At 30.9% G+C, this 12,522-nt stretch overlaps 1 protein-coding gene and 1 pseudogene across 2 annotated transcripts; one reads left to right on the top strand and one right to left on the bottom strand.

Annotated features, from left to right (window-relative positions):
* Positions 1–4,083: 4,083 nt before the first annotated feature.
* On the bottom strand, positions 4,084–6,121 carry LOC108347076 (probable membrane-associated kinase regulator 2). 2 transcript variants are annotated; one of them, XM_017586194.2, is made up of 2 exons: positions 5,011–6,121; positions 4,084–4,599 (listed from the first exon to the last, which is right to left on the bottom strand). In XM_017586194.2, the coding sequence occupies exons 1-2, from the start codon at positions 6,065–6,067 to the stop codon at positions 4,502–4,504; spliced, it is 1,155 nt and encodes a 384-aa protein (XP_017441683.1). In that variant the 5' UTR covers positions 6,068–6,121; the 3' UTR covers positions 4,084–4,501. The 2 variants fall into 2 exon arrangements, with proteins under 2 accessions (XP_017441683.1, XP_017441684.1); XM_017586195.2 differs by having other exon boundaries at positions 4,486–4,599; positions 5,038–6,121.
* Positions 6,122–11,643: 5,522 nt separating this feature from the next.
* Positions 11,644–12,122, top strand: LOC108346426 (inositol polyphosphate multikinase beta-like; annotated as a pseudogene).
* The last annotated feature ends 400 nt before the right edge of the window (positions 12,123–12,522 follow it).

Raw genomic sequence — 12,522 nt, forward strand, 5'->3', positions numbered from 1 at the left:
GAATTTTCTTAGAAAAAAATTTGCATGCTTTTATCCTAAGACTAAGAAGTAGTACTATTATTTAAGTCACTTTTTAAATTTAATTTTATATTATATGTTTTCAATCCCAGCTCAAGATCGATATTTAAGGATAGATCAATCACAAAAAATCATACAAATGAGAAATATTGTTTATATTAAATCTGTTAATTTTCTCTCTCTCATATGATTTGGTCCTAATCTACATGGGTTGGTTGGACCAAAAAGTCCACAGAATCGAAAAAGTCTTTATCAAAAAAACTCACATGACCAAAATATGAGGGTAACTCCCTCCACCACCACATGTTGCTTCATCCATCTTCTCATTCTCATTTTGCCCTGTAGATCAACAGATATGAGAGGTATGTTTGACCTTCAACAGATCTTGACATCCATCAACGGAAATCAAGATCCATTTGGCTTTTGAACGATTTTCTTTTATACAAAACAAATTTTAAACAAATTAAATAATTATAATTAAATTAATAAATAACTCAAAATCTAGAATTATATACTACACATAAAAAATTTTATACAAAAAAATAAAATTAATAAACTAAAACAAAAAAAATAAAAGAAGTCAAACGCGAAGGCATGAAGGAATATGCGAGATCCGTTGGGCCTTCAACGGATCTTGACATCCGTCGACAATCAAGATACGTTGAAAGCCGAACAAATATTCCATATTCGTTCAGGCCTTCGTGTTTGGCTTCTTTTACGGTTTTCAGACAACAGCACACAGATACCAACATTTTTGGGGTAAAATCAACGACGAACAACACTCTTCTTCACGAATCAACCATCTTTGGAGCCAACTCAGTGATAATGGAAGCATTGGAAATGGAGGAGGAAACGGACATCACAAATAAGAGAAGTATTAGGAGGAGAGAAAGAAGAGAGTGAAAGGAAAAAATAAAGTTTATGTAAGGGTGTGGGGGTGTGGGGTTGAGAGAGTGAAAAAGGGAAATAGGAAGAGAGGAAAAAGAGAAGTTTATATGGTGTGGAGGCGTGGGGCTCTGACAGTGAAAAGTGAAAGGGAGTGAGATTAAATTAGGTTTTTAGATTAAATTAGGTAAAAGTAAAAAATAAATATTTAAATAAAGTCGGTTTTGAAAATAAAAAAAATTAAAGAGGTTCAGAGAGCATGATGGAGGAAGTAACCCTTCCAAAATATCCACAAAGTCTATGATTAACCTCTTGACTTTTCTTTTTAATATGAAAAAGAATATAATAATAAATTATTATCATTAGACTTTGTTATAGACTTCGTTATTGAGTGAACGAAAAAAAGAAAGATTAAATTACTTGTCATAATGGATTTTAACACGAAAATTAACATAGTTTATAATAAATATGAGTTGAATTGAATTAAAAATAAATTAAATATAAATTAAATTGAATTTACTTCATTTCATTTATGGGTTAAACAAGTTTTGTAATTTACAAACATCAACTCTTTATTATGTTTTTATTATTTTTTTACAATTCTTTATTATAATTATCACTTTTAATTATATTAAAATTAATGATTTGATCATTTTAAATATTACAGTGTTGTTTAATAATGTTTGAATTTTTAATTCATTTATTTATCAACTTACATAGTTTAACATTTTAATTTTTAATTTTTATTTTATAAGGTGAATTATGTGAACACTTTTGATACCCATGTTACTAAGTATTAACCTTTTCTTGTTTTTATAAATTCTATTCAAACATTATATTTTTATCATAAATGGTAGTTATGTGATCATAATAGTCACAATAACAGTTAATATAAGTGACTAAAATAGTTAATTTCAACGTTTGCGAAATTAAAAATGAAAAACAAAATGCTTCTTAAAAGTAAAAAAGAACGCTAAGAAACATTTATATTATAGGAGTATGTAACATAATTAAGTTTAACAGTGTTTTAATTGATTGATCATATAATTTTAGAAAGAGGATTTATACGAAATTTTAGATGTATTTATTTTTCTACTGATTTCTTTTTGTCATAAATTATTAAAATAAATCGTAAGAAAATATTATAACAGACCATAGTATAAAAGTATATATATTTTATTTAATATATAAAAGCTTAAAAAATATAAAATGTTATTACATATTTTATTTAATAACATAATAATAAGTATAATATAAAAATAATAAATTAAATATAATAAAATAGTAACATATTAAATTATCTAATAAAATATATAATTTTATACACTTATATAAATAATATCGTTTCTTAAAGTTAATTAAAATTTTATAGTGGGCTTAAACCTATATTAACTATCACACTAACCTATTTGAGAAGGAATTATAAAGGTTTAGACTTTTTTTCTTGGCCTTTACTAAAATTGAACTTTTTTAAAAATATGTTATGGCTGATTCGTGGACCATGATCGAATTAACACCTATAGTTTATATCGATCGAGAGTAGTTATCGAAGTCTCTAATTTAAGAATAAGCATGAATTAAATTTAAATTATAATTCTTTAATTACTTTCATAAATATGATTATCTCGTTATTATTGGACTGTGATCAGGCATATGAAAATATAAAAATCCATCAAAAACACTGTACATAGAAAATGTAAGTAAGATAATTGATACTTAAATATTAGAATACCTTTTATAAATAATCCGATCAATTGGAAAACGGACTATTAAAAGGAAGAGTCAGGAGTGAAGAAGGAGAAAAGCAGAAGAGCTTGAGTATTATTGGGTGTGAGAATAAGAGGTTTTGCATTTAATTTGTTTGTTATATTAAAGTGAATGATTTATTTATAGAGAAATTGTTAAAATAAAGTTGTAAAGGAAGATAATTGGTAGGAGTAAATAAATAGAATGATGAGTTAGATAATGGAAAGGAGAGATTATTCGGAAAAGGAGAAGGGACAGATATTCACCCATTCCGATACGTTGGAGAAGCAAACGATGGCATGGCATGGCATGGCACAGCATGCACGCTCAAATCAAAGAAAGATATCCTTCTTCTTCTTCTTCTTCTTCTTCTTCTCTTTACTTGTCCCTTTCACTTTCATTTTTGGTGTTACGCATTAAATACTCACTTCTGTCGCAGTCAACAACACCTTTTCTTCCCTTCCCAAAACCCAAAACAATATCTCACTTTCACTGCTTATGTCTCATTAAACTCCTCATTTTGATTATTATGGTGGTAAACTTAATGTCGATTGGGTTAATGTTTAAAAAGATTTATTTAAATTCTTACACTCTTTCAAGTTAAGGCTAAGGGATTGTGTGATAGTAAGTTTAATGTAGATTGGTACGATAAATTCAATACTAATCAGGAGATAGGAAATATGTCAATTAGATTGATAAGCTCAATATTGATATAAGGATAAGAAAAATGTTGATTGGATCAATATGTTCAATATTAATTTGGAGATAAGAAAAATATTGTTTAGTTCGATAAGATAGAAAATATGTCGACTGGCTTAAAAGACAAATGTTAATATATTTGATAATAATAAAACAAGTTTGAAGCTAGGGGTTGGATAACAAAAGAGACATTAAAAAACATTTTATTGGACTAAATGGAGAGTTTTTAGAATCTTTCAAGACTAGAAAGAATTTGGTAATTCTAAAAAAAAACAATAAAAGGGTACTTTGGAAGATGAAAAAAAAAGGCATATCACTTTTTAATGGTTCATGGTAACATAATATCACTCTATGTAAAATTAATAACAAGATTTTAAGATGAATTATTAACCTCTTATATATTTTATTGAAAATAGTTATTGTTGATAGATCTCGACTATGTATCGTGTCAAATAATCTCACATTAATTAAAAATTAATATTTAAAATAATTTAAATACTCTTTACTCCTTGTTTACTCTTTCCCAATATATTAAAAAAGTAAATAGTACGTCCAATGAGAAAAAAATTAAAATCCTAACATTATCTATCACTTGATAAACTAATTATATATTAAAAAATGTTAAATTGAAAAAAAAGTTATAATTTTTTAATTAAGTAAACCAATTTATTTAACCCAATTCATCAACTCATTATAAATCGAACAGGAATTAATAAACAAACCAGATTAAATTATGACTAACCAATTCTAAATTGGATTGATAACCCCTTTTAATAGCAATAGTTGCGTCTTTCCCACTTCTCTGATGGCATTTTCCCTCCTCTCCCCTTAACATTATCATCTTTATTAATTCAACCACATTTATGTTCCTTCTCTTTCTTTAATCCACAAGCACCCACCCAGGTTCTGACGACGACAACATCGTACCTTCAACACAACCATTATTTCCACCACCCAAACCTAATTTTTCATCAGACCTACTTCTATTACACTCTTCATTCAAAACATCAATTTATCAAAACATCTCATTCCTCTTTCACTCTCTCAGAAACAACACCTTTACAATATACAAAATACATAACTACACATGCATAAATTACTACGAAAACCGGACCAGTCTAGCCAAAACAACTGCTACTCATTATAATATGTCTCAAAGGCACTTCTCAGTCGTAGATTTTTCAGATAACTCAGGAGATACATCGCCCAATGGATCGCTCGCAGATCGTGGCACCTCAGAACTCTCGCATTCTGCATATATATAAATCATCCACAAAGTCCATAAATAAATTGAAATAAAACTCTCCAAACAGCAAACTTTTTCTAAGTTCCTTGTAGTTATCTGATCAAAATCTAAATTTTAGTTTAAGAATGTTCACACTTTTTAAAAGGGTCACCAATAAAACTTTCATTTTCATTATAGATCATATTAAAACAATAAAATCGATTACATCTAAATATTGGTGTGATAATAATGACTTGTTTGATACTAGCACGCATCTTTTATTTTCTCACTTAAGACAATCTTTTACTCTTTACCTCTTTTTTCTATCTATCCTTATACTGCAAAAAATAGAGTGCATTTTTACCAGTTTTCAATAATGATAAAAAAAATAAAAATGGTCCCACAAAGGGGGAAAAGAAAACAAAATAGTAGTTTACCAGAAGCAGCGTTGAAGGACCTCTTACAATGCAAAATAGCACCCTGAATCCAATCATGCTGCTGCAACAGCGAATCATCACGCCGTTTCGAAGACTCAAACTGCGGCGGCGGCGGCGGTGTTGTCGCACGACCTTTGCCTAGATGCTTGCGTAGGCCAGCAGGCAGAGGAACATTCCCCTGTTTCTGCCCCTTCACGTTGGCGGGGGCGGCTCCCTCCGTCTGAGAACCCTCAGCCTCCGTCGGGGATTTCTCCTGCACGGTAGAGCACGGGGGCGCAGACTCCGGCGAAGTGCCTTCGACCTGGTCGGAAAACCTAAGCTTTTCGGCGTACCTTTTAGAAACCCTGACGTAGAGAGGCTTGACCATTTTCAAATACTTTGGCATTGAGCGCTTGTCTTCAATCTGTGCGTGTGACGGTTCCGTTTGGTCTGCGTTTTGAGTGTTGGAGGGTTTGGCTCTGGAGCTGTTATCTCTGGTGAAGAAGGAGACGATGGGAACCTCTTCCACCTTGAAGTTGACGGTGAAAAGCTTTTTCTTGGGGTGGGTGTTGGGCTGTTTGTTGTGGGCGTTGGGCTTGGGCTTCTTGAGGCCCAACATGAAGACGCGGAGCTTGGTGGCGGATTTGAAGAAGGAGGCAGTGAAGTGAGGCTTGGAGTTGGGTTGAGAGTTGAGAAGAATGTTTCCGTCGAAGACGAGATGGTGAGAGGGAGAGAGGGAAATGGTAGGGTGGTCGGAGGAAGCGGAAGGAGAAAGCGTGAAGTTGAACTCTTTCTCTGAGTCTGAGTCGGAGTCGGAGTCTGGTTCTGATTGGTTGTTATGATCTTGGTCTTGGGCGTCGTCGTCGTCGTCGTTTTGAGTTCCGTTAGTGTCGTCTTGGGAATCGTCTTCGTCGGTCAAGGCCAACTCCAAGTCGAAGAAAGGGTCGTTTGGGGTGGCATTGGCAGCGCCTTTCCAGTATTTGAGGAAGTTGAAGGGTTCCATGGAAGGGGGAGAAAAGAGAAGAGAAGAGTGGGTTTTGTTTTGGTTTCTGAGTTTGGTTGATTGCAGGTGAGTCATGCCATGTGAGACAAGTCAGAAAGACTAATAACATAGTAGGTTTGGAGGGAGGATACTGACTCAGTTTTTTTAAATATTTTAATTTAATTTTCAATTTTCGAACCTCATTTGTTTTTTTCTTTATTAAACCATTATTTTGTTTTCTAAAACATGTATAAAGCTGTTCAAATTAAGAACATTAATATATATATATATATATATATATATATATATATTCCATGCTAAAATAAAAGGAGACTTAAGCGAGAAAGATTTCGTGTGTATGTCTTTAGTTAATATAGTAGTTTATTTATAAAGGTAAAAAAATTATTTTTCATTATATTATTCAGAGCAATAGACACTCAATATTGTCGTCACCATTTCTTATTTTAATTAAGTATTTGACATTCAATTAAGGATGTTTCAATTAATATTATTGTGTTTAATTACTCTTTCTAGTGGTAATGTTAAGATCGTTTATATCATTTTTTAGACAATAGTTTGTCTTAGTTGAGAGTGGATACATTCTAAAAAAACACTTCAAATTTTATCTATGTTAAAAAAGAATACTGAACGAGTTAAGTAAAAGTGACTATCTTTCAAAATAATACTTGACATGTTAGTTAGAAATGACAATGATATGAACGAATACTAGTGTTTTAAATTGCAACATTAATCTTTATAGTAAAACTGAATCAATTGATTGAAAATTATACACAGTTTTAAGTTATAGGATAAACCAATATATAAAAAAAAACTGAGTAAATCCTTCTTTTTCTTACCTTGTTAAAATTGCATGCTATTACATATAATATATCTTTAAAATTTAAACTAAATTTTTCAAGATCTATTACAAATTGTTTGTCAAATTAGGAACTATCATCAAGTGATATTTATTAGCAACATATTGAATTTAAGTCAAAAGAATCATGATGATAATTTTTTTAAAGACAAGAAGAAACTGATGTTCAATGGATTGTTTAAGAAAAAAACTTTTATAATACTTCATTTGTAATAATACAATGGTTAGAATAATAAGATAAAAAAAAAGTATTGTTTCAGAAATTTATTAAAATAATCGATTATCATTTAAAATAATTGATTATCCTAATTAAAATAAGAAAATAGAAATAACAAGGTTATTTGATTATCCTAAAAAAATAACTCTTGAAATAACTCGTAAACAATAAATTATCACTTAAGTTAATTGATTATCTGAAAAATTTTAAAATAATTTGTCAATAATCGATTATCACTTGAAATAATCGATTATTTTGTAAAAATAATTTTTATCTCTTCAACTAATTTCAAACTTAAACCTATAATACTTTGTTTATTATTGATGAAATAAACTATTTTTAGGAAGTACATAAAGTGCATTTCGTTGTAAAAATATAGTCTATAATCAAATACTCAAAATATAGCATATAATTTTTACAATGAATAACCTATACGTTATCAATAGATTAAAAAGTGTCACTACATTTTATAAGTTTTTTCTTTTTGAACGACAGTCTATATTACATACTTAAGTAAAATATTTGCGTCGGTGACACACCATATATATTATATTGTTTCAAATGAAACATATTAAAGAGGAATAAGATTAAACAAAAATTTCACTTCCAAGAATATCGATATTTAGACAAAATTAAAGAAACTTCCTTTTTTTTCGATTGATTATTATTACTCATGCTATCTTCCAAGGAATATAATTAAATTTTTTAATATATTTTATGTTCACAGACTTTTTAGGTTAAGAGATAAAAAACAATTGAATATATATATATATATATATATATATATATATATATATATATATATATATATATATTAATTATAGGTATTGTGTATTTATATAAATGTGAATAATGTAATTTTCTTTATCATTCAAATGTTTATATAAATATACAAAATATTATAATTATATAAGATAATATAATATAATTTTTAGACCGACAATACTTTTAAACGCATTAAATGAATTTAATTTTATTTCTTGTGAACTAATTTGTTTAAATTTGTAACGTGTTCATATATATTCTTTACTATAGATGCATCTTGTATTTTTGTAAGGTGTCTTTTATTATACTCGTTCTTATATTTAAGAAAATGATATTACAAGTTAAGGTAATAGGTATAAATGAGAATAAGGGTGTGTACTTTTTTTTTTCTTTTGGAATGACCTTATAATTATGTAAAATATTTTATTGAATAACCCATATAAAAATATAAGTATATATTCCCATTTTGATTAGATATTTTAAAGTGTTACAAGGCGTCTCTATTCTTATTTGGAATTTATATAAAACTAGCCTTTTCAATAAATTATTTAAATTAGATATATTTATCTTTTTGTACAATTAAAATAATTAAAAGGTTAATATAAAAAACATGTCATAATTAAACTTTACAATAAATAAATAAATTTTATCATATAAGTTATATTTTCATTTATGAAAAAGACTTTATGATGTAATATAAATGCAATATTGACTATTTTGTTTATTTATCACTACTGAAAATACATAAGCTCATTTATATTAACTTTTTTTTATGATAATAAAAGATAATAAAATAATTATTATTATTATAATTATGTGATTAAACATAATTATTTATTTATTTATTTTATATGTAGTTTTATGATTAAAAAATAATTAGTTTAGATAATGGTCAAATTGAAAAAAATAATTAAATTTAAATTAATGATTAAATTAATAAAATAATTATTTTAATTTTATTACAAATATTTAAAAGGTAAATTTTTTTAAAAATATAAATATAAAAAAAGAAATCTCATACTATAGAATGCTATATAAATGTGTCGAGGTTCGACATTATATTATTTTTCAAGGTAAGAATATAAACTTAAATTTTTAATTTAATTTAATAATTTAAATGAGCTTTTATATATATATATATATATATATATATATATATATATATATATATATATAGGTTAAATATGTTTTTCGTTACTTAAAGTATCACACGATTTTTGTTAGTTCCTATTCGAAATTTTGATAGTTTTTAGTTCTCATAGTTTTGAAACTCTTACTATTAGTCCTTAAAATTGGACGGCGTTAACTTTTAGTAGATGTGGCAAACGACGAGACCACGTTTTATGCCAGCTGCCCTCTTCACTTTCTACCACGTTAGTTTTCTTTTTATGCATTGTACTTTTTGATATTTGCAGGATGCACTCAAGTGGTTGGATCCACACTTGCTACCTTTATTATATTCAATGGCAAGAATGACCATTTCGCAGGAATACTCCCATCTGGTTCTGATTTGAAATCTTTGGCCCCTTCGCTCCCAAACAAATATCACGTCCAGGTTCAGCAAATGCGAAGGAAGGTGAAGGAGGGATATCAGGAAAGAAACAAATATAGAGGGGAAGTCTTGTCCTCTCTGCTATCTATCTTTTCCCTAATCTAATTTATCTCTATCTCTCTCCCGTTCATTTCCGATTATCATGGCTGAAAACATGGTGGCCAATAGGAAGCATTGCGGCACCAACGATGTAGTTTCGGACAACGGTGCCAAGAGGAAGAACGCGACATGGGCCCGGCCGCCGCATTGGCCCTCACGCGTCACGAGTTTGGGGAGCACGGCGGCGTCAACCTGTCCATCGAGGCCTTCGCCGCGTTCACGGACATGGAGTCGGAAATCCTTCGCTGAATGTTCGCAATTCTTGGAGTACAATGCTCCGAGTAAAACTACTTTTCTCCAATTGAAAAAAAAAACTTTGTCCAATTAAGAACCCTAATTGTTAATCTGATTTTAATCAACAACACGTGTCAATCACTTAATCTCATGAATAAAAAGAAAACCAACGTGGCAGAGAGTGAAGAGGCAGAGAGTGAAGAGGGCAGCTGGCATAAAACGTGGTCTCGTCGTTTGCCACATCTACTAAAAGTTAACGCCGTCCAATTTTAAGGACTAATAGTAAGAGTTTCAAAATTATAAGGACTAAAAACCATCAAAGTTTTGAGTAGGAACTAAAACCAAAATCGTGTGATACTTAAGGGACGAAAAACATATTTAACCCTATATATAATGATAGAGTTAAAAATAATATAAGAAATTTAATAAATGAATAATTAAAGTATGAATGAGTGAACTGGTCAAAACATAGAATCGATACTCTTTTAACAAATCAAACTCAAGTTTTTAATTAAACTTGATTGATAAAGGAGGCAAACTTGACCAAAAAAATCCTTTACAAGTCAAAATGAAGTTTCAAATTTGGGCTAAAAAAAGTTACACCTTAATCTTCTTTTAAATAAGTGCAAACCTTATTTCTCATTCAGATTTGAACTTTGGTTGTCATGTTGCTAATCATATAAGAAAAACAAAATAATACACACAGACACACACATATATTATTATTTTAACTAGTCACATAATCAAACTAAATTTACAATTTAGAATATAAAAACACAGTCTGAAGTAAATAAAAATACAAAACTAATGTTCTGTATATTACTTTTCATTTAAAATAAACACTTTAAATTGTAATATTGAGTTATGTTTAATAATTGGAAATTCTAAACAAATATTAAGATACCATCCTTTATACAAAAAATGTTCCTAAAAAATATTTATTTATTTTTATTCTGTCTAAAATATTTGGTTCATTTTGAAATTTTGAATATTCTTCAAAATTTGGAATCCATGACTTGTAATTATCGAAATGTTATTTAAATTTGTAACGTATAAAATAAAAAACTAATTTAAGAGATTACCCATACAATATATTCTAGATTAGGTTTAATGTCTCTGTAGATCCTTATTTTAGCCCATAATCTCAATTAAGTTTCCTTTCTTTTTGCCGTCTCAATTGGGTCCTTATTTTTGTAAGATTGTAGCAATTAAAGGCTTACCATCAAATTGAACAAACGGCCGTTTAATTGTGCATTACGTGGCATGGACAGTGTTTTCACTAATCACACGTGGAATTAAAAAAGAGTTTTGTATTAAAAAATATGAGGTTAAATCAGCTTTAGGAAAAGGGCATAGTGGGAAACTCATTATGATTCCCACTTCAGTAATTGGTCTTCCCCTCTCCTTCTCACACACAACCAGAGTGGCGGTGGCGCTTCGGGAGGCGGAGTGTGAAGCTGCGCTTCTCCTCAAGTGAGTCCTGCGCGGTCTCAACGTGGTGCGTCCATGTGACGCGTTGGCCGCGGAAGGCGTCGTGGACGGTGTGGTTTGGGGCGACGGCGAAGGAGATGCGGTTTGAGGAAGGCGAGCGAGAAAGCGTTAGTCGGCGGCACGCGGCGTCGGGGGCGTGGTTTGCGGCATTGAGGTAGAGGTGCACGTGGCGGTAGAGGTCGTTGAGGTCGACGCCTCAATAGCCGTTGAACTCTGGAATCTCGAAATAGGAATATGGAGAAAGTAGATCTTGCAGAGATTCGTATAAGGAATGGAGCAATGAGAGAAGTTGGGATGGGATAACGTTTTGGAGCACGGTGAGTAACCCTAACATAGACCACATTTGTGATAATATCTCCATTTTTGTGTGATTTAGTGTTTTTCTTGATTGGGATTTGAGAAGCGGTGGAAAATTGGAAATTGGAAAATGGTTTTGAATGGTGGATAATATCTCTGGCCCCCACACCCACCTTCTCCTCCAGGACCTCATCGCCCCCTACACTAAACCCTCCGTCATGGACGTCAAAATCGGCTCCCGAACCTGGCACCTCGGTCACTCCGAAGACTACATCGCCAAATGCCTCAGCAAAGACATAACCACCTCAACCATTCCCCTCGGCTTCCGACTCACTGGCGTCAAGGACTCCCTCTCCTCCTGGGAACCTTCCTCCAGACTCTCTCCGCCGAGGGCGTCGCCCTGGTCCTCTGTAAATTCGTCTCCTCCTCCAACTCTGACGATTCCCGTTTCGACCCGGATTGTGACTTTGCGGCAGAGGTTTTCAACGCCGTCTTGGAGCGGTTGGTGGAGCTGAAGGAGTGGTTTGAGGTTCAGATTCCGTATCATTTATGTTCTCGTGTTCTGTTTTGGTGTTCTGTTCTGGTGTATGAGAAGGAGAAGGGGAACAACAATGAATGATTGAAGTGGGAATCATAATGAGTTTTCCCCTTGTGCCCTTTCCCTAAAGCTCATTTAACCTCATACTTTTTAATACAAACTCTTTTTTAATTCCACCTATGATTACTGAAAACATTATCCATGTCACGTAACGAACAATTAAACGGCTGTTTGTCCAATTTAACGGTAGGCCTTTAATTGCTATAATTTTACAAAAATGAGGATCCAATTGAGACGATAAAAAGAAAGGGGACTTAATTGAGATTCCGGACCAAAATAAGGACCTATAGAGACATTAAACCTCTAAATTATAATACAGTCACAATGTCACTAATGAGAAAAAGATAAATATCTAAAAAAATCTAATACCTTAATATATTATTTTAAGCATTTCTTATACCAGGTATTAACACAACCCAAT

Source organism: Vigna angularis, chromosome 1, assembly GCF_016808095.1.
Source record: "Vigna angularis cultivar LongXiaoDou No.4 chromosome 1, ASM1680809v1, whole genome shotgun sequence".
In the NCBI taxonomy this organism is placed as follows: Eukaryota; Viridiplantae; Streptophyta; class Magnoliopsida; order Fabales; family Fabaceae; genus Vigna; species Vigna angularis.